Genomic DNA, 27,080 nt, shown 5'->3' with positions numbered 1-27,080 from the left:
TCCTTGTGGGAGGAGTCGTCCAGCCCCTCGTCGGAATTCCTTTGTCTGAGAAGTTGCTGAGAGACTGGCGCTTTGTTTGATCAAAATTTTTTCTAAACCTGTGAGACACATCGAAGTGGACACGGTTCAAAAAATTAAGCTGGTTTTCAGTGAAAATTTTAACGGCTGATGAGAGATTTTGAGGTGATACTGTCGCTTTAAGGACTTCCCACGGAGCGAGACGTCGTGCAGCGCTCTCAGGCGCCGTCGTCAGCCTGTTTCAAGCTGAAAACCTCCACATTTCAGGCTGTATTGATCCAGGACATCGTGAGAGAACAGAGAAGTTTCAGAAGAAGTCAGGTTTCAGCATTTTATCCGGATATTCCACTGTTAAAGGAGATTTTTTTAATGAAAGACGTGCGGACGGGTCCGTGCGTCGGGATGCAGCCGGCGTGGTGCAGCGGCACAGGAAAAACACCTCCGTGTTGATAACCATTTGTAAAATCCAGGCAGCTTTTGATGGCTTTCAGTGGAGTGAGTATATGAGAAATTGTTTAACAGCTGGACATGTTCCAACTTGTCCTTAAGGCTTCCAACAGAGGTGTTTTTCCTGTGGCGGAGCGTCGTGGCGGCCGCGAGCCGACGCTGCAATCCGACCTATACTTTATTGACAGACCTCGTATGAAGCAATACTGTTGCCTTCCTTTATTTGTAAAGAGAAGTGCTGAACCTTACTCTGCTCACAAGATTACTTGTTGTTTTCTTTTCCATGTGCCTGTACTGAATTGGGTAAAAGGCCTTTTGTCCACTCTGCAGCTTTTGCTTGGAATATGTTGCAAGAGGAGTGGAAATTAACAGCATTAATTTCACTAAGTGCTTTTAAATCCAAACAGAGTATTTGAGGCCAACTCCACAACATACACTTGTTTTTTATAATGTGCTTGTAATTTTAATATTCTTTTATCATTTCATTTGTCTTTTGTTTGTGTCTGTGTAATATTGTAACTGTGCGTTGTATTTGATGCTGCCTATCTTGGCCAGACTTCCCTTGAAAAAACAGGTTCTTAGTTTTTCCTGGTTAAATAAAGGAGTTTTTCCTGGTTAAATAAAGGTTAAAAAAAAAACATGTTCCTAGGACCCTTCAAAATGGCACAGCCGAGTCATGCCACTTATGATGTATGCAGCCAATGAATGCAGCCTTAGAAGGGTGCAGCCACTGAATTGGAACACAGCAACAGCATCCTTACACCCCCTTAAATGATTGATTCTATGCTGCTGAAAGTTCAAATGACACATTTGTCCGCCAAGGCCAAGGCTTCTCAGCTTCCTATTAGTGATTATGACCGACTACAGCTAATAGTTTATCTATGTCTAGATAAAATTTGGACTGACCAACACACAGGACAAAGGGAAAGTCCAAAGAGCTCAGTGCAGATCTAAGAAAGCGGATCATGGATTTTCACGAGCCACGAATGTTATTCTAAACTGCAGCTTCCAAGATCATCAGTTCAAGGGGTTGTATGTAAGAACACATTATTGGGAGACACAGCCGCTTTGCCAAAGTCTGCAAGAAGATACAAACTGCCCATCTCAGCTGCAAGGAAATTAGTCTGGATGGTCGGAAACAGCCCAGGAACCACCAAAGGACAGTGCTGCTATGAACCAAAATTTGTTAGAACACTAGTGTCACTGTCTACAAATTAATTTTACATTGCTATGGACTAAGAGACTGCCATCCAAGAAAGAAATCCCTGCTCCAAAATCAATGTCTTGCAATGTTTGCAGCTGACCACATAAACAAAGGAAAAACCTTCTGGAGGCATGTTTTACTGTCAGATGAGACAAAGACTCAGTTGTTTTCATCACAATGACCAAAGGCATATTTGGAGGAGGAAAGGTTCAAACCCAAGAACACTGCACCAGCTGAAGTACAAGCATGATGGCTGCATCATGCTCAAGAACTGTTTTGATGCCAGTGGAACCACTGTATCACCTAAAGTTGATGAAATAATAAAGAAGGATGACCTCTTCAGACTTTCCAGCAAAACTCAATAGCTAGGTAGTTGAAACCTGGACACGAATGGGTGCTCTAACAGGACAATGACCCAAAATGCATCTCAAAGCTGGCTGTGGAATGGATAATGCTTGGTAATACTACGCTTTTGAAATGAAGTTCCCAAAGTCCTGACTGAAACCTGATTAAAAATATCTGGACTGCGCTCAAATCACATCTGCACCAGGAAACAAATTTTGCTGAACTCTAACAATTCTGCAAAGAGTGGTCAAATTTTCAAGCAGAATTCTGTCAGATGTTTGTTAATGGCTACAGGTGTGTAGTCGAGATGACGCTTGCTAACAAACATTCAATCAAATATTATGTGTGCTGTATATATATTTGAACCCTGTGTGTATAATTATGACCCTATGTTTATTTCAAAGATAAATAAAATTAATCAAAAGCATGTACACCGTTTCCTTTTATTTTATTTATGTTGCACATTCTACCCCAGAAAAAGAGCAGTTCAATTACTTTAAAAGCCCAAAATTGTTGTTAATGTCCATGTTGAGTATATGTATGTTCATGACCACAACTCAATGTACTCTGCATCCACATCATCATCATGACTATGATACGCTGTGACGTGTGGCTGACCCTGTGTGACTGCAGACCGTCCAGCAGTAACTCAGCAGTGGGCATCTGTCTGGTTCCCAGCTTGTCCTTCAGTCTTTGAACCTCTATACCCTTCAGCCCACCGTCCTGATCCCGACGCACCTCAGCATAGAAAAGAGACAAGCCCTTGCTGCCCTGGTGAATAGATGCCAACACAAAAATATTACTATGGAGCAACAGTCATGCAAGCATCAAGGACTCGGTCCTACCGGTGTAGCTGCTCCAGTTCTGTCCTGCACTCTGGCCAGTGTGAGGGTCATGTCTGCATCTGTGGCAGAGGTGAACCACTTGAAGCCATGTAGTTTGTATGAACCATCTGCCTGCAGAATGGCCACAGTTTCTGTGCCATTAGCTGATAACATGCAAGACAAGGAGAGGAAATCCAAAAATTATAATATTTCGAACACAAACAACATAAACAGATGAAAAGAACCACAGAATCTCATCTCTACTGTTTGCTGACGATGTGGTTCTCTTGCCTTCGTCAAATCAGGACCTTCAGCATGCAATGGGGTGGTTTGCAGCCAAGTGTGAAGCGTCCGGGATGAAAATCAGCACCTCCAAATCTGAGGCCATGGTTCTCAACCGGAAAAAGGTGCCTTGCCCTCTTCAGGTCGGTGGAGTGTCCTTGCCTCAAGTGGAGGAGTTTAAGTATCAGGGGGTCTTGTTCACAAGTGAGGGACGGATGAAGCGTGAGATCGACAGATAGATCGGTGTAGCGTCTGCAGTGATGCGGTCGCTGTATCGGACCGTTGTGGTGAAGAGATAGCTGAGCAGTGGGGCACAGCTCTTGATTTACCGATCGATCTACGTTCCGGCCCTCACCTATGGTCAAGAGATTTGGCTCATGACCAAAAGAACAAGTGGCCGAGATGAGTTTCCTCTGCAGGGTGGCTGGGCACTCCCTTAGAGATAGGGTGAGGAGCTCGGTCACTTGGGAGGAGCTCGGAGTCGAGCCGCTGCTCCTCCATGTCAAAAGGAGCAAACTGAGGTGGCTCAGGCATCTTTTCCGGATGCCCCTTGGACGCCTCGCTGGAGAGGTGTTCCGGGCACTTCCCATCGGGAAGAGGCCCCGGGGAAGACCCAGGACACGCTGGAGGGAATACGTCTCTCGGCTGGCTTGGGAACGCCTTGGGGTTCCCCCGAAGGAGCTGGGGGAGGTGTGTGTGGATCAGGAGGTCTGGGCAGCTTTGCTTGAGCTGCTGCCCCCGTGACCCAACCCTGGATGAAGCAGAAGAAGATGGATGGATGGATATTTGCCATAAAAATGTAAATCAAACACAGAACCTACAACCAAAACAAGGCATCATTAGGGCTTGTATTTTTGTATAGCCCTTAAGCTCTATTCTTTAGACATCTCAGCAAGCTAACATTCCTCTGCCGCTTCAACCAGAACTGTTCACATGGATTAAAAAAGCTACAGTTGGTCTTATATGGAACAAAGGAAGGCCTAGATTACATCTCTCATTGCTTTCTTTACTGTTTGATTGGGGAGGTCTAAATTGTCCTAACTTAAGTGGTACTAGTGGGCTGCTCAACTGAGGTCTATTGTGTTATATTTTTCAAACAAAGAGAATCCACACTGCGTAGAAATGGAGTCCCACAATTTAAAACTACCTCTCCCCATATTCATGTACTCTGATACAGTAAGAAAGCTGCAGAAACAAGTTAAGAATCCCATTATGAGGCACATAATTAAAGTCTGGTATGATGTAAAAAAAAAAAATCTAAAAGAACCAATTTCTTTGTCACAGTTTTGTCTAATATGGGATAATGGGCTTTGTACCAGGAAGAGAAGATGCAATATTTAAAACCTGGGCATCCAGAGGACTGAAAACAATTAATGACCTCTATCCTCCAGAGTCTGGTGTATTTATGTCCTTTGGGGAATTACAATCTAAGTTTAATCTGGATAAAAAAAAAAAAAAAACACTACTTTAAATATTTTCAAGTGAGACATTTTGTGAAAACAAATTGAAGCAATCTTAACAAATGTCCACATTCTCCGATGGTTAAAGATAACTTAAGAAAAGGCAACATATCAAATTTCTATAATGTGTTGATTTCTAATGCACTAGATAATTCAAAACATAAGTTAATGTCCTGGAATGAAGATTTTACACAAATCTTAAGTGTGCAAGAGTGGGAAAAAGCATGTGCTAAAGCTCATACAATGTCTATAAATAGTCATCTTAGAGTCTGACAATTTAAATGGCTTATGCATACATATGGTACACCTGTGCAATTAAATTAATACAATAAAAACATACCGGACATATGTACAAAGTGTGACTCTAGAGAAACATTAATACATTGTATGTATGTGGGAATGCAGGCAAATTAAAATATTTTGGGAGGAGGTAAAGATTATAATTGAAAAGATAATTATTTCTGATGGCTCTATATCTAGAGAAACATAACTATAACAAGACTGAATGTGCATTTATAGATCTCAGTGTTTTGACAGCAAAACAAGTGCATGGCCTTGACTTGAAAAACATCAGGAGCCCCAGCACCACCCTGTGGTTAAAGCAGATGTTATCTAGGTTACCACTTGAACCAATAACAGATATCCATATATCCAAGCAACAATTGTTTGAGAAGATCTGGAGACCCTTTATTAATTTTAAAAGGGATGTGGACCTAACAGATTAAACTGTGGATTACTGAGAATGTACACTATGCAGTTCCATGGTTTAAGTAAATATATGTACCATATATTTTTTCTGGGATCAGATTCTGTTATTCTAGGCCAAGTTGAAGAATTGAATTACCTTAGTTGCCAAGAGACGTTTTGGCTATTTTATTTTTATTTACTCATTTTTCTTTAACTTTTTGTTTTGTGTGTACTTAATGTTCTTGTTTTAATATAAATGTCCTGTAGTACAATCAAGTAACAAAATCAAAAGTACAGAGAGACGCATGTGATCTAGTACTGTCATGGACAAAATCTTTAATAAAATTTTGTGGTTAAAAAAGACAGGAAAACTATGGTGTAGTTTATTCTATGTGACAGGGAGGGAAATTTTCATAATGAATCTGGTCTGATGTACATTTTTTCCTGAAAAAACAATAAAATTAAATAAAATGCTGTTCCCTACGTGCTTGCACAGAGGGGTTGGTAAGGTTAGAGCTTATCCTTATGTAGCGCCTTGGGGCGACTTATGTTGTGATTTGGTGCTATATAAACAAGACTCACCAGGAGATGACATTTCCCCTGGTCCCCACAATCAGTAATACAAAGTGTCGGGATCACCCAAGTACACCCTTATGCTAAATATGAATGAAATTGGCCAACTGGTTCTTGAGATATTGTGCTAACAATAGTTGCAATGACAGTATCTTGAATATCTCACTGTGACCTTGAAATTGACCCCAAGGTCACTGTAATCGACTGGCGTCAGGAGATCGCCCAAGTACACCCATATGCTAAATATGAATAAAAATGGTCAACTGGTTCTTGAGATACCACGCTAACAAGGGTGGCAATGTCAATATCTTGAATATCTCACTTCTTCTTCTTCGTCGTCTTTCGGCTGTTCCCATTAGGGGTCGCCACAGCAGATCAATTGTTTCCATCTCACCCTGTCCTCTGTATCTTCCTCTGTCACACCAACCACCTGCATGTCCTCCCTCAGCACATCCATAAACCTTCTCTTTGGCCTCCCTCTTCTCCTCCTGCCTGGTGGCTCCATCCTCAGCATCCTTCTCCCTATATACCCTGGGTCCCTCCTCTGCACATGTCCAAACCATCTCAATCTCACCTCTCTGACTTTGTCTCCAAACCGTCGCACCTGTGCTGTCCCTCTGATATGTTCATTCCTAATCTTGTTCATTCTCATCACTCCCAAAGATAATCTCAACATCTTCAGCTCTGCCACCTCCAGCTCCGCCTCCTGTCTTTTTGTTAGTGCCATCGTCTCTTAACCGTACAACATAGCTGGTCTCACTACTGTCTTGTAAACTTTCCCCTTCACTCTTGCTGATATTCTTCGGTCACAAATCACTCCTGCCACCTTTCTCCATCCACTCCACTCTGACTGCAATCTCTTCTTCACCTCTTTACCACATTCTCCATTACTTTGAACAGTTGACCCCAAATATTTAAACTCATCTACTTTCACCACTTCTACTCCTTGTAACTGCACTATTCCACTGGGCTCCCTCCCATTCACACACATGTACTCAGGCTTGCTTCTACTGACTTTCATTCCCCTTCTCTCCAAAGCATATCTCCACCGCTCCAGACTAGACTCAACTTGCTCTCCACTCTCACTACAGATCACAATGTCATCTGCAAACATCATAGTCCACGGGTACTCCTGTCTGATCTCATCCGTCAACCTGTCCATCACCACTGCAAACAAGAAAGGACTCAGAGCCGATCCTTGGTGTAATCCCACCTCCACCTTGAATGAGTCTATCGTTCCTACTGCACATCTCACCGCTGTCACACTATTCTTGTACATGTCCTGCACTACTCTAACATACTTCTCTGCCACTCCAGACTTCCTCATACAATATCACAGCTCTTCTCTTGGCATGCTATCATAAGCTTTTTCTAAGTCCACAAACACACAATGTAACTCTTTTTGGCCTTCTCTGTACTTCTCCAACAGTATTCTCAGAGCAAACATTGCATCTGTAATGCTCGTTCTCGGCATGAAACCATACTGCTGATCTTGAATATCTCACTGTGACTTTGAAATTGACCACTAGGTCACTGTAATCGACTGGTGTCGGAGAATTACCCAAGTACACCCTTATGCTAAATATGAATGAAATTGGCGAACTGGTTCTTGAGATACCATGCTAACAAGGGTAGCAATGACAATATCTTGAATATCTCACTGTGAACTTGAAATTGATCCCAAGGTCACCGTAATCGACTGATGTTGGGGATCACCCAAATACACCCATATACTAAATATGAATGAAATTAGCCAACTGGTTCTTGAGATATCACGCTAAAAATTGAAAACGGATGGACGGACAGACAGACGGACAGACATGGTGATCCCTATGTCCCCCCGGTATACCAGGGGAATAATGAAGTGAATTGAAGGACAAATTGGATTTACAACTGACCCACATCAGATCCTCCTCGTCTTTCAGTCATCCATTGTCCTGATGTCCAGAACTGATCAGGTTGACGGGTGGTTAAACGTCTGTAGGCTTCATCTACTGGACATGAGACACCTATGGACTTCATGTAGAGAGCAAGAAAATCAATCAGTGCATTTAAATGGACATAAGAAACGGACAGAGACTGTTTCATTTTTCTACAAATGAAACAATCACATGATGACAATCAATTAAAACATCGTCTTTAAGAATCAGAGATTGTAAGTTATATAACACACCTGGATAACTTTAGCAGCTCCATCAGTCATGGCTAAAGGGCAGGTGTAGAGTCCAGAGGATGGAGAGAATATGTACATCTTACTCATCTGGTAGACACGGCTGAAACACACACACACACACACCCATCCATTTTCTTCCGCTTCATCCGAGGTCGGGTCGCGGGGCAGCAGCTCAAGCAAAGGCGCCCAGACCTCCTGATCCACACACACCTCCCCCAGCTCCTCCGGGGAAACACCAAGGCGTTCCCAAGCCAGCTATGAGACGTAGTCCCTCCAGCGTGTCCTGGGTCTTCCCCGGGGCCTCTTCCCAATGGGATGCACCCGGAACACCTCTCCAACGAGACGTCCAGGGGGCATCCAAAAAAGATGCCCGAGCCACCTAAGCTGGCTCCTTTTGAAGTAGAGGAGCAGCAGCGGCTCGACTCCGAGCTCCTCCCAAGTGACTGAGCTCCTCACCCTATCTCTAAGGGAGCGCCCAGCCACCCTGTGGAGGAAACGCATCTCTGCAGCTTGTACTGGCGATCTTATTCTTTCAGTCATGAGCCAAATCTCATGACCATAGGTGAGGGTCGGAACGTAGATCAATCGGTAAATCGAGAGCTTTGCCCCCCTGCTCAGCTCTCTCTTCACCACGACGGTCCGATACAGCGACCACATCATTGCAGACGCTGCACCGATCCTTCTGTCGATCTCAAGCTCCATCCGTCCCTCTCTCGTGAACAAGACCCCAAGATACTTAAACTCCTCCACTTGAGGCAAGGACACTCCACCAAACTGAAGAGGGCAAAGCACCTTTTTCCAGTCGAGAACCATGGCCTCAGATTTGGAGGTGCTGATTTTCATCCTGGACACTTCACACTAGGCTGCAAACCGCTCCAGTGCACGCTGAAGGTCCTGATTTGACGAAGCCAACAGAACCACATCGACCACAAACAGCAGAGATGAGATTCTGTGGTTCCCAAACTGGACCCCCTCTACACCTTGACAGCGCCTAGAAATTCTGTCCATAAAGGTAATGAAGAGAACCGGTGACAAAGTGCAGCCCTGGCGGAGGCTGACGTGCACTGGAAACAGGTTTGACTTACTACTGGCAATGCGAACCAAGCCCCTGCTGCGGTCGTACAGGGACCAGATAGCCCTTAACAAAGGACCCCGGACCCCCTACTCCCGGAGCACTCCTACAGGGCGCCACAAGGGACACGGTCAAACGCCTTCTCCAGATCCACAAAATACATGTGGACTGGTTGGGCGAACTCCCATGAACCCTCAAGCACCCAACGGAGGGTACAGAGCTGGTCCAGTGTGCTGTGACCAGGACAAAAACCACACTGCTCCTCCTGAATCCGAGGTTCGACTATCAGTCGAATTCTCCTCTCTAGTACTCTGGAATAGACCTTACCGGGGAGGCTGAGGAGTGTGATCCCCCTGTAGTTGGAACACACCCTCTGGTTCCCCTTCTTAAACAGAGGGACCACCACCCCGGTCTGCCAATCCAGAAGCACTGTCCCAGACCACCATGCGATGTTGCAGAGACGTGTCAACCAAGACAGTCCCACAACATCCAGAGACTTAAGGTACTCCGGATGGATTTCATCCACCCCAGGAGCCTTGCCACAAGGAGCTTTTTGACCACCTTGGTGACTTTGGCCTGTGTGATGGATGAGTCCACCTCTGAGTCCCCAGTCTCTGCTTCCTCTTCGGAAGACGTGACGATGGGATTGAGGAGATCCTCGAAGTATTCCTTCCACCGCCCAACAACATCCCCAGTCAGGGTCAACAGCTCCCCACCCGCACTATAGACAGTATTGGTGGAGAGCTGCTTCTGCCTCCAGAGGCGTCGGACGGTTTACCAGAATTTCTTCGAGGCCAACCGACAGTCCTCCTCCATGGCCTCCCTGAACTCCTCCCAGACCCGGGTTTTTGCCTCTGCGACCACACAGGCTGCAGCACGCTTGGCCTGCCGGTACCTGTCAGCTGCCTCCGGAGTCCCACCTGCCAACAAAGACAAGTAGGACTCCTTCTTCAGCTTGACGCCATCCCTTACTTCCGGTGTCCACCACTGGGTTTGGGGATTGCAGCCGCAACAGGCACCAGAGACCCTGAGACCACAGCTGTGAGCAGCCGCATCGACAATGGAGGTGGAGAACATGGTCCACTCGTACTCCATGTCTCCAACCTCCCCCGGGATCTGGGAGAAGCGCTCCCAGAGGTGGGAGTTGAAGACCTCACTGACAGAGAGTTCCACCAGTCGTTCCCAGCAGACCCTCACGATACGTTTGGGCCTGCCAGGTCTGACCAGCTTCCTCCCCTCCCAGCGGATCCAACTCACCACCAGGTGGTGATCAATTGACAGCTCAGCCCCTCTCTTCACCCGAGTGTCCGAGACACGTGGCCGAAGGTCAGATGATATCCTGTCCTGGTGCCACGTGCACTTTTGGACACTCTTGTGCTCAAACATGGTGTTCGTGATGGACAAACTGTGGCTAGCACAGAAGTCCAACAACTGAACACCACTCAGGTTCATATCGGGGAGGCCGTGCTTCCCGATCACCCCCCTCCAGGTCTCACTGTCGCCGCCCACGTGGGTGTTGAAGTCCCCCAGGAGAACAATGGAGTCCCCAGTCGGAGCACTATCTATTACCCTTCCCAGGGACTCCAAGAAGGTCGGGTACTCAGCACTGCTGCTCGGCCTGTAGGCCGAGACAGAGAGAGACCTGTCCCCAACCCGAAGGCATAGGGATGCGACCCTCTTGTTCACCGGGGTGAACTCCAACACATGGCGACTGAGCTAGGGAGCAACGAGCAATGCTACCGCCGCCCACTGCCTCTCCCCGTGGTCAACGCCAGAAAAGTGGAGCGCTCAGCCCCTCTCCAGGGGTTGGGTACCAGACAACAAAACACACACATTAAAGTTCATGATATCAGCTTGTTGAAAATAGAGGAGATCAAATCTATCACTGACTACGAAAGCAGCAACACAGGTCCAAACAGCACAGTAAACCCAACCCCCTCCCACGTGCTACAATGACAGCAGCCACCATCACATCCCGCTAAGCCTGCAGGAGGAGCCATCACATGCTCTGGTGCTTAAAGCCCCTTTCACGCCGGGCCAACGTAGTGTTGTGTAATGCAGTGTACCGACTACGCCAAGTGTAGGCAGCTCTACGCTGAGCTTAAGCAGCTCTACGTCGGGTTTATGCATTGACAGTAAGCTGAAGGACGCAAAGGGTATGCGAGACGGACACAAAAAATAAAACGTGTTTAATTTTTTCAGAGTAAAGCACTGGACGCAGAAAGTATACAGTTTTTAAGCAAGTCTACACAACACTGCACTACTGCACACATCCAAAAAGTGCGTCAGACAAACAGGCAGGGATGCATCCAGAGTGTAGCTGCACGATCCACGCAGCCCACAGTGCCTGTGCATGCTTACAACAGGTAATCGAACTGGTGCACATGTGCATGCCCAGACTCGTCCAAATGTAATCTTTTTAATGCACAAAGTGTCCGGCACTTATACAAGGCAGGCGTTTATTTATTTATTTTTTTCCAGATGAAGTTTTGACCTGGGCATTAAATGATGCAGGTCCCGATTCAGGATTCCCGTAGATCATTCAGCACCTCCTGGCTGTAACTAATCTGTTACATACATATAATGGATTTTGTCCTTTTTATATATACGAGGTCTGTTAGAAAGGTAATCGGCCTTTTTATTTTTTTCAAAAACCTGATGGATTTGAATCACATATGCTTGTATGAGCCAACCTTGAACCTTCGTGCGCATGCGTGAATTTTTTCACGCCTGTCGGTTGCGTCATTTGCTTGTAAGCAGCCTTTGTGTGAGGATGGGTGTAGTCTCTCGTCGTTTTTTCTTTGCAAGGAAATGTCGGAAGGACTGGAGCAGCGCGACTGCATCAAATTTTGCCAGAAACTGGGCGACAGCCAGGTTGAAACCATTTGGATTATTCAGACGGCTTTTGGTGACGATCCTATGGGCATCACACAGATTAAGGAGCGGTACAACCGGTTTAAAGAAGTCCGCACAATGGTGGAGAGCGCACCGCGCTCTGGGCGGCCATCAACATGCTCACCTTGTCCACAATTTCTCGGATAGTCACACGACTGAAAAGCCACCGAAAGCCATCTGAATCTTCCGAATGGTGGAAGAGCTGGGCATGTCCCAACATGTCCTGTGAGACTTCAACACGGTGGCGCTTTTGCTGCGCCATCAGCTTCGCTGCAACTCTTTCCATGGCAAAATCTTCTGTCACAGTGGAATGTGCCGAAAAAGTGCTGATGTCCACCTCTTCCGCAATTTCTCGGATAGTCACACGATGGTCCCACATCACTACAGCATTCACTTTGGAAATGATCTGGTCATTTCAGCATGTTGATGGCCACCCGGAGCGCAGCGCGCTCTCCACCGTTGTGCGGCCGTCTTTAAACCAGTTGTACCGCTCCTTAATCTGTGTGATGCCCATAGGATCGTCACCAAAAGCCGTCTGAATAATCCTAATGGTTTCCACCTGGCTGTCGCCCAGTTTCTGGCAAAATGTGATGCAGTCGCGCTGCTCCAGTCGTTCCGCCATTTCCTTGCAAAGAAAAAAATGACGAGAGACTACACCCATCCTCACACAAAGGCTGCTTACCAGCAAATGACACGACAGGCGTGAAAAAATTCACGCATGAGCACGAAGGTTCAAGGTTGGCTCATGCACACACGTGATTCAAATCCATCAGGTTTTTGAAAAAAATAAAAAGGTCGGATACTCTTCTAACAGACCTCGTATAACAGATTTCGATAACAGACAAAATTCGCTGGTCCACCTGAATCCATTATATGTGAGTTTTACTGTACTTTCTGGATGCACTACACACGCAAGAATCAAACCTCCACTCTCCAAGTGGCTTCTCGTAGCCAATGGCAACCAGCCCTTCCTGCGCTGACAGGTCTTTCAGGCGTTTCCAAGCTGGGGATGTCACAATGTGGTCCACTCTGCGACCCCAGGGATCAAAGTGCACCAACTGAGGAGGAGTAACCTCACATTCTCTGCCCAATATGTCCACTTCATTAGCCACTCGCTCTCCAAATGCACACAAGTCTGAGAAAGCAGCCTGTAATGGCAAACACACACAGAGACTGAATGAAACCCCTCACCATTTAACTTGTGAAATCCACTTACAACATTTTCTTTGCACTGACTTTGTGACATAATGTAAAGAACTGTTCCGTTTTTCAACTCCTTCTACTGAAGTTTATTAGTAGCTGTGAAAACTACACTTAAATGTAGTAATAATACAACTTATTCTGAAATATATCAAATAACTGCATTGTACATAGACCAACGAGTCAAGGTCAGTGTGCCTTTTTCTTGATCAAAAAGGCACAAGTTGCTGGACTCCACAACCTTAACTAGCACCTAGTCTATGCAAGCGTTGAACAGAGTATTAGCCAGAACAGACCCCTGATGAACTCCAGATCTCAATGCAAAGAAGTCAGTGACTCTGACTCCACTCCCCACAGCTCTCACAATACCCATGTATAGATTGGCAATGATCCCACAAATTCTCAAGCTGTTCCAGAGCAGCTTTGTCAACTTACAAACACTATGTGAAAATCAACACAAGCTGCAAAAAGGCACTGCAGATATTCACGCTTGCATTTGTATGCTAGGATGTGGCCAATGGTTGAGTTGTCTGGTGTGAAGCCTGCCTGCTTTGGTTGATGCTCAGCAAGTAACTGGGACTGAATTCTGTGGAGAAAGACTATTGCAAGTACTGTACCTTACCAAGGACAGAATACAGGGTAATACCCTTGTAGCTGTTGCAGTTGAGCAATTGCTGCTATACAAAGAGGAAAAACATGACCTTTTGGGATAATACCAGTCTCCCAAATTTAAGCAAATTTTCTGCAACACCACAACAACTACATCTTCACTTGTCTAAAGGACCTTAAGCCTCAATACCACATATCCTTGCAGCTTTACTCATCTTAAACTGTTTCACCATCTTGGCAATCTTGATAATTCACAGCCGACTCATGGATCAGCCACCAGAACACTGGCATTCGAGATGTCCAACATCCTAGCAGGGGGAGAAGCCTTGTACAACTGCTTAAAGTAACTGCCTAAAAGTATATTATTGCAGAATCATCTGCAATAATGTATATGCAACAGAAAATGATCTGTCAGTCTTGACTTTAGTTAAATTTTGATTTATTTTCCAGCAAATAAAAGATGTTTAGTAGTTTTTTTTTTCCCCCTAAAATGTTTTTACAATATGATGTCACACACTGGTACCAGACCTCTACTACCCTACATTTGTCTGTTTTATTTTCTCTTGCCCATTTTGGTCTGAAACATTTTGTACTGATTTGCTTTCAGAACTTGATTAGTTTACATTCTTTTTGGCCCCTTCACACATAGTGCGAATTTGGTCGAATTACAGCGAAACAGTTCGAATTAGCGAACCATGAAAACATCACACCGATGGGCAGGCATGTATGATCCTGCTGCAAAGGTTTCATGCACGAACACAGTGCGAGCAACTGGAGCATGTGTAACCACATTGCGCCGCTGCTGTAAAAAAGAAAACTAAACAAAAACACATGCCATCCACGGGATTCAAACCTGCACGTTACTGATTTCCAGCCCAAAACCTTACTACTGTGCTACATCGCTGGCCTGTAAATGCTGCGGGAAAATGCCTGAAATCAACAATGAGATGGATGTATTAAAAAATAAATAAATAAAACCACACACCATAAAAAAACCCTCTTATCAAGTATGAACCGTCTGTGACCCCTGGTCACAGACATACAGTCATGAAATTACATCAATGAAGCAGTGCGCTGTTATCATGTCCACATCTACTGGTCCGGTGTTTCCAGCTGGCCCTGCACTCATGTCCATGTGCAACACAGCTCACATGGGTGACGTGACAGTCAGATAGCCTGCTGTGTGTCATGATGTGATGGTTCATTGTCACCTGAGGCAGCCTGTCAATTTGTGCACTGTGTGCGCGCTCGCCGCAGCCCGTCACAACAGTGACATATGTTTTTATGTATGTCCATGTGAAGACAGCAAACAGACACACGCGTGTCACAGTGGGCAGTTGAAAGTTCATGTTCACCCAAACACAGTATGTGTTTTCCAGCTGTGACATCCAGAACCAACAGCAGCAGCTGTCAGCAGGCACACCCCCTGTCAGTCCAGCGCACACACCAACACACCCTCTGTACATCCATATATCAGCAGCTCATGCAAGTGTGCTCCCACCCTGCCGGCAACACGTTTATGGATGCGGGAGGGGGGGGGGGTTGTGCAACACACGTGCACGGCACATGTGTGTGTGGGGCGGGCCGGCACTCTGGCACCTCACATATGTGTTGCTGTTTTGCAAACCCACACTCGTGGGGCACTTAGACAAATTTCACAGCCAGCGCGAAAGTGATCGTCAGCTGACTGTTGTTGTGATGATAGTGCGAGTGGCCACACATTTTCTAAGTGCCACACAAGCTGTGCTAGATGTTCGTGCGTGTCAGCTGGAACTTGGCGGACATGTGCCGCGAGAGGCTTCAATGGGCTCTCACAGTGCACCCTCTGTCTTTCAGCCTCTGCTGTGCACAAATAGTTGTTGCAACAGGTGTACGAGGCATTTGAGACAGCTACGGATTTACACATTTTGCATATAATTCCAGCTTCATGCGCACTTCGACCAAATTCGCACTATGTCTGAAGGGACCCTTAATTTGTTCATTTTAATTGGATTACAAAACCACTGAATTCATTGTAATGACTTGTATAAGGATTACATAACAATTTAGGTAATCAGAATAATTTGACTATCATAATAGTAATACAACCCCAATTCCAGTGAAGTTGGGACGTTGTGTAAAATGTGAATAAAAACAGAATACAATGATTTGCAAATCCTCTTCAACTGAATACAGCACAAGATATTTAATGTTCAAACTGATAGACTTTTTTGTTTTTGTGCAAAATCTGCTCATTTTGAAATGGATGCCTGCAACACATTTCAAAAAAGCTGGGACAGTGGTATGTTTACCATTGTGTTACATCACCTTTCCTTCTAACAACACTCAATAAGCGTTTGGGAACTGAGGACACTAATTGCTGAAGCTTTGTAGGTGGAATTCTTTCCCATTCTTGCTTGATGTACGACTTCAGTTGTTCAACAGTCCAGTTGTCGTATTTTGCACTTCATAATGCCCCACACATTTTCAAAGGGTGACAGGTCTGGACTACGGGCAGGCCAGTCTAGTACCTGCACTCTTTTACTATGAAGCCACGCTGTTGTAACATGTGCAGAATGTGGCTTGGCGTTGTCTTGCTGAAATAAGCAGGGATGTCCACAGATGTGTAAGTTGCCCATGCCATGGGCACTGACACACCCCCACACCATTACAGATGCTGGCTTTTGATCTTTGCGCTGGTAATAATCTGGATGGTCTTTTTCCTCTTTTGTCCGGAGGACAAGACGTCCATGATTTCCAAAAACAATTTGAAATGTGGACTCATCAGATCACAGCACACTTTTCCACTTTGCGTCTGTCCATTTCAAATGAGCTCGGGGCCAGATAAGGCAGTGGCATTTCTGGAGGTTGTTGATGTATGGCTTTTGCTTTACATGGTAGAGTTTTAACTTGCACTTGTAGATGTAGCGGCAAACTGTGTTAACTGACAATGGTTTTCTGAAGTGTTCCTGAGCCCACGCGGTAAGATCCTTTACACAATGATGTCGGTTTTTAATGCATTGCCGCCTGAGGGATAGAAGGTCACGGGCATTCAATGTTGGTTTTCGGCCTTGCCCCTTACATGTGGAAAGTTCCCCAGATTCTCTGAATCTTGATTATATTATGGACTGTAGATGATGGAATCCCTAAATTCCTTGCAACTGAACATAGAGAAACATTGTTCTTAAACTGTTGGACTATTTTTTGACGAAGTTGTTTACAAAGTGGTGATCCTCACCCTATCTTTGCTTGTGAACGGCTGAGCCTTTTGGGGATGCTCCTTTTATACCCAATCATGACACTCACCTGTCTCCAGTTAGGTGTTCTTTGAGCATTCATCAACTTTCCCAGTCTTTTGTTGCCCCATCCCAACTTTTTTGAAACATGTTGCAGGCATCCATTTCAAAATGAGCAAATATTTACACAAAAACAATAAAGTTTATCAGTTTGAACATTAAATGTCTTGTCTTTGTGGTGTATTTGTGTGTAAGCAAGGGCAGAGATCATTCAGAGACAAAAACAAGAACTAAAAAGATATTTTGACACAGGTCATATGGAGGTGACATGGCAGAGAGAGTAAGAATACAAACTCATCTTAAAAATGTACATGAAAAGGCTATATACAAACATTGGAACAGAACATGTTTTAATAAATATAATAAAGCACTCCCAAGAAGCAATGCATATATGGAAAATAAACACATACGTATAAATACAAGGCTCTGTTGCTCAACTTTGGAGGAATTATCTGATTTGACAGCAATCCCCCAACAATTAAAGCTGGCATTTTAAATTTTTATTTGGACAAATATTCAAATGATATGCACAATTTACAACTGAGATTTACTGGGCAGGGTGGTGGCCAAGCGGTTAGTGCGCTTGTTTCCAGAGTGGAAGGCTCTCGGTTCCAGGTCATTCTACATGTAATTCAGAGTTGCTTCAGGAAGGACATCCGGCATGAAACCTTTGCTAAATCAACATGCAGATTCACCTCAGATCTGTTGTGGTAAGCCAGAGTTTAAAAAAAATATATAAGTAAAATAAAAAACAGAGGCTGATGGGACTTAGGTACTTTACAATTTGAGATTTCCTAATCTACAATTTTAACTGATTTACACTCATATAAAAACACTTCTTAACTCATTTTTTATTAGTCACTGCATGTTCTTGAGAGTTTTAGAAAATATAACATTGTTGAACAAAGTGATTTTCATATGTTGAATTTTCTCTGAACTGAATGCAGTTGTGATTGGACGTCTACATACACTCATTAGGACATGAATGTCATCATAATTTTGGGCTTTTAATGATGTCTTGAATTGTTCTTTTGCCAAGGTGGAATGATTGCACACCATACAAGAATTGAGTGCACAAGTCTGAATTTACTTTGGATCTTCTCTAACCCACACAGGCTCAAATACATACATACATTTACTTAAACCTTTAAGTGGTGGCAAACGTTCCACAGTGTCTTTTAACATGACAAGGCCAAGACCTATTTACTCTTCATGAGTGATCATGATTGACTACAACTGGTAGTTTCTGTCAACATAAAAAGGACATGTTTGACAGCACTCATTGATCTGATCAATACTTACAACAATGGGAAACTTCAAGGAACTCAGTGAAGGTCTAAGAAGGAGAATTGTAGATTTACACAAGTTGGGAAGGTCTCTTCTAGCCTTATGAACATCTGCAGATTCCAAGATCATCAGTTCAAATGGTTGTATGTAAGTACAAATTAGACCGATGTGTCAGCACTTTGCGAAGGTCTTGAAGAAGACCCAAACTGTCACCCTCAGATGAGAGGAAATTAGTTAGGATGTTCAGAAACAACCCAGGAGCCACCAAAACTCAGGCCTGCCATAAAATGGAAACTGCTGGAACACCAGCATCACTGTTCACAATGGAGTTTTATATCACCATGGACTGAGAGGGTGTCAACCAGGAAAGAAGCCCCTGCTCCAAAATAGACCCCTTCAAGCTAGACTGAAATTTGCAGCTGCCCACGTGGACAATACAAATGCAAAAGCTTTATGGTCAGATGAGACATAGATTGAGCTATTTGGCCACAATGACAAAAGGTATATTCAGAGGAGTAAAGATGAGGCTTTCAAACCTAAGAACACTGCCAACTGTCAAGCATGATAGTGGCAGCATCATGCTCTGGGGCTGTTTTGCTGCTAGTAGTTACTGGTGCATTGCACAAAATGGATGGAATAATGAAGGAGGAGGACTACCTCCAAACTCAATGTCACCTCAAATCAACAGCTAGATGGTCGACACTTGGCCAAAATTGAGTGCTCCAACAGGACAATGATCCTAAACATGTGTCAAAACTTGTGTTGGATAAAGTAGGCTTTTTTAAAAGTCATTAATGATCTATGCTGTACAGTCATTCCACCCTGGAAAAAGAATACATCAAAGACATCATTAAAAGCCAAAATTAATTTGACATTCATGCCCATGATGAGTGTATGTAAACTGTGGAGCACAACTATATACAGATACAATTCAAATTTTTCATATTTTGAATACCTTTAGGCGTCAATATGTTTGTTTGTCTATATGTGGCCCTGCAACAGACTGGCGTCCTGTCCAGGGTGTACTCCGCCTCGTGCCCTATGACTGCTGAGATAGGCTCCAGTCCCCTGTAAACCTTAATTGGAGTAAGCAGTTAAAGGTGAGTGAGTGAGTGAATACCTTTACAATATTTCTACATAAATTATAAAAATAACTATTTTTAGTATTTAAATTAACTACATTTATATTATCATATACTGTAGTTTGCATTTTCATTTCTTTAGCATTTTTATCTTAACTACATTTACATTTTTGTAGTTTTCCCTTTAGTCCACTGCTAGCTTTTGCTCACGACCTAGTCCCATATATTAAAACTTGGTATTTATGCACCATTGACTGTCCCTTGAGTCTGACTCAATGTTAGTACAGTGATTCTTTATAGTCTGGCCAGTACATAGTTCAATTTTATCAAGATTCTTAAAGTTACGGAGATAAAACATTGGGGCACAAACACTTTTACCTTTGTGACATCAAAAAGCAGATTAAAATCAAAGGTCTGATGTTCCTAGACTTAAACTGTCTGGTGGATAATGCACACCATTACTGCATCCTTCAGTTAAGATAATTATTGGCTACTAAACTGCCATGGCAACTTCTGACTTTGCAGTTAATTCTGCTAATAATAACTAATAGACCTTTTAAGCCGGTTTTCAGCAATCATCACGTGAGCGCAACAACATAATATGGTGCATTCTGAGCTGCAGACTGTGTAAACTGGCTTCATTACTATTATTCAAACACAGCACAGCAGACTCGACTGCTCACCTCCTGATTCAGGTGCCTCCTCAAGTATCCCCTCAGCAGGGCGTCCTCTAGAAACGGGTTCTTCAGCACCGGCCTTTCCTGAAAGAATGGTCCTGTCTGAGCTCTGGAGAATGGCAAGCGGCTCACTTTCTCCTTGAGAAGTTCCTCATCCATTCTCTTTGCGGCTGACTCAGAAACACAAGCTGATGGAATGTGGACAAGTGGCCAATGAACACCAAGCACCACCTTGTGGCAGCATGTTGCTGCATGGCGGTTCAGGAGAGCTGTGTACGCTGACATTTCTCAGGACTGGCAGTGTAGGCATCACAGTACTATGGGACAAAGTGTTTAATTCTGTGAAAACAGCCATTAGTTTACTGACAATAACAACTGTTCTACAAGAACAATTTAAAGCCAAAAAAAGTGCATACACTGCAGTGTAACATGTTTGTTGGTGGCCATGTACTAAAATTGTGCCATGTATCCTCTTTACGTTTTGTCTATATCATTATTTTCCCATGTTCACATGGAGTAATGTGAAGGCAACATGTCACAAGACTGGACAGCATTGGGGTTTAGTGCCTTGTTCAATCCATACCAACTCACCGAGGGGCTTCCCAATTCATGTTAGTCATTTCAAGGTGTAACATGCTCAAATGTTATAACACAGAGATAGAAAACCTTAAAGTCTACATAATACAGAGGACTACATATGAAATAAAACCAGGGAATGTAATTTTAAATCCAACAAAAAACTATGAAAAAGAAACTCACTAACTCACTCATCTTCAACCGCTTATCTCGGACTGGATCACGACAGCTCCAGCAGGGGACTGACTGTTGTTTCTGCGTATGCACCGAACAGCAGCTTGGAGTATTCAACCTTCTTGGAGTCCTGTATGGGGCTCCGGTGGGGGACTCCATTGTTCTGCTGGGAGACTTCAATGCACACATGGGCAATGACAGAGACACCTGGAGAGGTGTGATTTGGAGGAACAGCCTCCCCGATCTAAATCAGAATGGTTGTTTGTTACTGGACTTCTGTGCTAGTCATGGACTGTCCATAACAAACACCATGTTCGAACATAAGGATGCTCATAAGTGTACATGATACCAGAGCACCCTAGACCGAAGGTCGATGATCAATTTTGTGAACATATCATCTGATCTGTGGCAGCATGTTCTGGACATTTGGATGAAGAGAGGGGCAGAGCTGTCAACTGATCACCATCTGGTGGTGAGTTGGATCAGACAGTGGGGGAGGACTTTGGACAGATCTGGTAAGCCCCAACAGATAGTGTTGGTGAACTACAAACATCTGGAGGAGCCCATGGTCTGACAGTCCTTCAACTCACACATCCGGTGGAGCTTTTTTAGCATTTCTGTGGAGGTTGGGGCCATTGAACCAGAATGGGCAATGTTCAAAGCTTCCATTGCTGAAGCTTCAGTGGGGAGCTGTGGCCTGAAGGTCTTAGGTGCCTCAAGGGGTGGCAACCCTTGAACACCGTGGTGGACACCGATAGTCAGGGAAGCCATCGGACTGAAGATGGAGTCCTTTCGGGATATGTTATCTCGGAGGGCTCAAGAGGCAGTTGCAAGGTACTGACAGGCCCGAAGGGCAGCAGCCTCTGCTGTGGGGTAGGCAAAGCAGCGGGTGTGGGAGGAGTTGGGAGCAACCATGGAGAAGGACTTTCGGTCGGCACCAAGGTGCTTCTGGTGGACCATGAGGCACCTCAAGAGGGGAAGATGAGGAACCATCCAAGCTGTCTACAGTACAGCTGGTGCTCTGTTGACCTCAACTGAGGATGTAATCGACTGCTGGAAGGAACCTCTTTAGTCAGTGCCCAAACACTTAAGGACCTAACTCTAACAGTCACAATGCATCATGGTCAGAAAGTTATTCTGGCAGGTATTTAAGCCATTGTGGTAATTAAGTGTCTGGCAAAGTGAAATAAGAACACTGACCATAGCTGTGTGTCTGCAGATTACAGTGAACAGCTTTAAATTACATGGCCTGAGAGTGCGTGATGTCATGATCACGTGACCCTCATGGCAACAGCAGGCCCCATATCTGACTAGGTGAAAGTGTGGTTTTCACCTAGTAGGAGAGTTCATATTTGATTCAGAGTTTGTAAGGCAATTGCAAGAGCCCAACGTAACAGAAAAATAAGTGTTGCTGGGCTTCAAACATGCCCTTACAGGCTGCCAGCAGATTTGTGGGTGAACAATTCTTTACCATGACCACATGTGGAATATCCAGATTTTTACAATTACCTCATCAAGCCTCCACATAAGTCCATGATTTATTTACATCAGAAATATTTTATTTCACCTACAGACTGTATATATACTTTTCTTCTAGTCAAATATGGGGGCTGCGTTGTTATGCAACATAACCCCTCTTGGACAGGATGTCCAGCTTCGAGAAGTTCCGAGATTCCAACCTCCACCTCAGGAGAAAATATGTACCTTGAAACGCTACTTCTAGCTGGAATTTTCACACGGAAACCGTGAAGAAATTCAGCAACCCGAGTTAACGTCACAGCCATGGCAGCTGCTGAGCCATCTTTAAATCAGTTTTTAACAAGACATTACTGCTGTATGTAATACAATCACGTTCTACAATTAGTAAAATTAGCAGCACCACACATCAGCAAAAATATCACTGACAATTTAATTTAGACCCAAAGATGACGTTCATGATGACTCCAATTACCGACGTAATCTGATAAACGCACTTTTTCCGCAAGTCGTTTTTTTTTTTTTTTTGAGTCTTCCGGAAAGTCTGAGGGTTCTGAAAGCAGCAAAAACCACATGGTCGATTTCATAACTGGTAAAATTTCTTTAAGCAGACTAGCTATGCAGATTTTCTTGCTGCGTGCTAAAATAAAATTATTTTCCTACAGCCTTGCAGTTAACGCAAATAGTGACGATATTAGTTTGATCAACTATGCTTTATACTGTCCACGACCTGGAATTCTGAGTCAGCGCAAGACAGTTGGAATTGTGTTAAATCCTTGTTGTCACAACCAAAGCCACAATTGAATTTCCATACGTATCACGCGGTTCAAAGGTCGAGAGGTGCAAAAACGTAAACAGACGCTCGGTTGCGTGCGGCTTCAGTTAAATAACTCTCTAAATATAATAAACATAATTTTACAGATGATTATAAGGAGTGAAAATGCAACTGTTTTCCCAAGCATTACGATATAAATATTATAAATAATTACCTTTGAGATTCTCCATCCCATGAAGCGCACAAGAAAAGCTGCTGTAGAAAATTCCTCTGTGCTTCCGGAGATGGTTTTATCTGCCAATCTCAGAGCAAATGATTAATCTGCTAAGAAATCATTATTTTATATAACGCAGCATCCAGCGGCACACTATGTTTACGAATCGACACTTTCTGGGTCGGCAGTGGGGTCGAGTGGGACAAAACCTGAATTTTCAGTTCGTGTGCAGCATAAGCTTCTTTCTTGGACACCAATACCGGGTTTTCACAAAAAAAAAAAAAAAAAGAATCTTTCAAGCAATCAACACTCCAACGGGAAAAATAATCAAAGTTACAGTCAGTCATGATGCCTCGAGACTGAAATTTACACCTCTTGCCCTTTGACCTCGCGCGTCAGACCCGGAAGACAACAATAGTGTAAAAAGGCATATACAGTACACTAACACCCATTTAAGAGAACACAATGTATACGATTGCTAAAATATTTTGAGTAGATGTTCCTTCCGAGTCCATATTACGCTGTTCCATTCCAGAATTAAGGGTCAGTTTCGGGATCGCAAAAAATCTGCGTTTGTCCACCTTCAACTGCTGCACCATAACACGCTAACAACAATCACGTTGTCTTTACCAAAGGCAGAACTATTAATGGTTGTCGTTTTATATGTTAATTTGATGAGGTACGTTGGTCTGCACATCAGAATTAAAAGCTGTCTTGAAAAACATAAACGAAAAAGCAGAAATCTTACACAGCCGTAGCAGAGGTGTTTGAGGTCAGCTTCAACACAGCTGCAAACTTTGGCCTTCAAAATAAAAGTTCCGGAGATCGCGCTGTGGTCGATTTCACGTGTCCGAGCTGTCCGAAACGTCACATGACTTTTAGTCCAAAAAAGACGTACCAGTACCCCGATTTATTTTAAATCATCGTTTTATTAATCTGTGGTCCGCCACGATCAAGGAACAGACCAAATGGGTACAGGTTGCCACCCGTCCCTTAAAGTACATAATTTTCCTTTGTTTGACAATTAATTGTCGCGTCATAAGGTGTAGTGACACAAAACTTACTGCACACAACCGTGGTATCCTGCTAATTATACTACAGGACTCAGTTTGGAAAAAACTAATTTAAAAAAAAAAATTGGAGAATTTTATATTGTTTTTCATTTTCAACAGCATCAAAGTCATAAGGTGTAGTGACACAAAATTTACTGCAGACAACAGGGTGTCCTGCTGGTTATACTACAACACTCACTTTGGGAAAAAGTCATTTTAAAAAAATTTTTGGAGAATTTTTATTGTTTACATTTTCAAAAGCATCAAAGTCACAAGATGTGGTGTCGCCAAATTCACTGCACACAACAGCCATGTTCTGTTGATTATATTACAGCACTCAGTTTGGAAGAAAGTAATTTTAAAAAATTTTGGAGAATTTTTGATTGTTTATATTTTCAATAGCATCAAAGTCACAAGGTGGAGTGACACAAAATTTACTGCACACAACAATGGTGTCCTGCTGATTATACTACAACACTCACTCAAGGAATTTTAAAAATTTTTGGAGAATTTTTGATTGTTTATATTTTAAAGAGCATCAAAGTCACAAGATGTGGTGTCACCAGACACCAAATTCACTGCACACAACAGCGGTGTCGTGTTGATTATACTACAGGAATCAGTTTGGAAAAAACTAATTTTAAAAAATTTTGGAGAATTTTCTATTGTTTAAATTTTCAATAGCATCAAAGTCATAAGATGTAGTGACAAAATTTACTGCACACAACAGTGTCGTCCTGCTGATTATACTACAGAACTCAATTTGGAAAAAACTAATTTAAAAAAAAAAATTGGAGAATTTTTTATTGTTTAAATTTTCAATAGCATCAAAGTCATAAGGTATAGCGACACAAAATTTACTGCACACAACAGTGTCATCCTGCTGATTATACTGCAGGACTCAGTTTGGAAAAAAGTAAGTTTAAAAAATTTTGGAGAATTTTTGATTGTTTATATTTTCAAAAGCATCAAAGTCAAAAGATGTGGTGTCACCAAATTCACTGCACACAACAGTTGTGTCCTGTTGATTATACTACAGCACTCAGTTTGGGGAAAAAGTAATGTTAAAAAATATTGGGGGATTTTTCATTTCTTAAATTTTCAATAGTATCAAAGTCATAAGGTGTAGTGACACAAAATTCACTGCACACAACAGCCATGTTCTGTTGATTATACTACAGGACTCAGAGTTTGGAAAAAGTAATTTTAAAAAAATTTGGAGAATTTTTTATTGTTTAAATTTTCAATAGCATCAAAGTCAAAAGATGTGGTGTCACCAAATTCACTGCACACAACAGTTGTGTCCTGTTGATTATACTACAGCACTCAGTTTGGAAAAAGTAACGTTAAAAAATATTGGGGGATTTTTCATTTCTTAAATTTTCAATAGTATCAAAGTCATAAGGTGTAGCGACACAAAATTTACTGCACACAACAGTGGTATCCTGCTGATTATACTGCAGGACTCAGTTTGGAAAAAAGTAAGTTTAAAAAATTTTGGAGAATTTTTGATTGTTTATATTTTCAAAAGCATCAAAGTCAAAAGATGTGGTGTCACCAAATTCACTGCACACAACAGTTGTGTCCTGTTGATTATACTACAGCACTCAGTTTGGGAAAAAGTAACGTTAAAAAATATTGGGGGATTTTTCATTTCTTAAATTTTCAATAGTATCAAAGTCATAAGGTGTAGTTACACAAAATCCACTGCACACAACAGCCATGTTCTGTTGATTATACTACAGGACTCAGAGTTTGGAAAAAGTAATTTTAAAAAAATTTGGAGAATTTTTTATTGTTTAAATTTTCAATAGCATCAAAGTCATAAGGTGTGTCAAATCAAATCAATTTTATTTATATAGCGCCAAATCACAACAAACAGTTGCCCCAAGGCGCTTTATATTGTAAGGCAAAGCCATACAATAATTACGGAAAAACCCCAACGGTCAAAACGACCCCCTGTGAGCAAGCACTTGGCAACAGTGGGAAGGAAAAACTCCCTTTTAACAGGAAGAAACCTCCAGCAGAACCAGGCTCAGGGAGGGGCAGTCTTCTGCTGGGACTGGTTGGGGCTGAGGGAGAGAACCAGGAAAAAGACATGCTGTGGAGGGGAGCAGAGATCGATCACTAATGATTAAATGCAGAGTGGTGCATACAGAGCAAAAAGAGAAAGAAACACTCAGTGCATCATGGGAACCCCCCAGCAGTCTAAGTCTAAAGCAGCATAACTAAGGGATGGTTCAGGGTCACCTGATCCAGCCCTAACTATAAGCTTTAGCAAAAAGGAAAGTTTTAAGCCTAATCTTAAAAGTAGAGAGGGTGTCTGTCTCCCTGATCTGAATTGGGAGCTGGTTCCACAGGAGAGGAGCCTGAAAGCTGAAGGCTCTGCCTCCCATTCTACTCTTACAAACCCTAGGAACTACAAGTAAGCCTGCAGTCTGAGAGCGAAGCACTCAAATTGGGGTGATATGGTACTATGAGGTCCCTAAGATAATCAATTCAATTCAATTCAATCAATTTTTTTATATAGCGCCAAATCATAACAAACAGTTGCCCCAAGGCGCTTTATATTGTAAGGCAAGGCCATACAATAATTATGTAAAACCCCAACGGTCAAAACGACCCCCTGTGAGCAAGCACTTGGCTACAGTGGGAAGGAAAAACTCCCTTTTAACAGGAAGAAACCTCCAGCAGAACCAGGCT

At 43.2% G+C, this 27,080-nt stretch overlaps 2 protein-coding genes across 3 annotated transcripts in view; both read right to left on the bottom strand.

Annotated features, from left to right (window-relative positions):
• slc8b1 (solute carrier family 8 member B1) overlaps positions 1–12,897 on the bottom strand; it is a 90,374-nt gene extending 77,477 nt beyond the window's left edge. Inside the window, exons 1-2 of the mRNA XM_034170129.1 lie at positions 12,892–12,897; positions 4,563–4,582 (exon numbers count right to left, since the gene is read on the bottom strand). The gene's annotated coding sequence lies outside the window, so the exon portion shown is untranslated. The remainder of the gene's footprint in view (positions 1–4,562; positions 4,583–12,891) is intronic.
• Positions 1–24,205, bottom strand: part of LOC117510432 (acyl-CoA dehydrogenase family member 11-like) — a 29,265-nt gene extending 5,060 nt beyond the window's left edge. Inside the window, exons 1-7 of one of the 2 annotated variants that reach the window (XM_034170125.1) lie at positions 24,074–24,205; positions 20,117–20,427; positions 12,905–13,128; positions 8,014–8,113; positions 7,739–7,856; positions 2,860–3,002; positions 2,633–2,785 (exon numbers count right to left, since the gene is read on the bottom strand). In XM_034170125.1, coding sequence (XP_034026016.1) covers positions 2,633–2,785; positions 2,860–3,002; positions 7,739–7,856; positions 8,014–8,113; positions 12,905–13,128; positions 20,117–20,395 — 1,017 coding nt within the window. In that variant the 5' untranslated portion in view covers positions 20,396–20,427; positions 24,074–24,205. Of the gene's footprint in view, positions 1–2,632; positions 2,786–2,859; positions 3,003–7,738; positions 7,857–8,013; positions 8,114–12,904; positions 13,129–20,116; positions 20,428–23,325; positions 23,345–24,073 lie in introns of those variants that run through there. The other variant, XM_034170126.1, reaches the window with a different exon arrangement.
• Positions 24,206–27,080: the final 2,875 nt, after the last annotated feature.

Source organism: Thalassophryne amazonica, chromosome 5, assembly GCF_902500255.1.
Source record: "Thalassophryne amazonica chromosome 5, fThaAma1.1, whole genome shotgun sequence".
Taxonomy (NCBI): Eukaryota; Metazoa; Chordata; class Actinopteri; order Batrachoidiformes; family Batrachoididae; genus Thalassophryne; species Thalassophryne amazonica.
The sequence above is the reverse complement of the archived record's forward strand: the minus strand, read 5'-3'. Positions and strand labels throughout refer to the sequence as shown.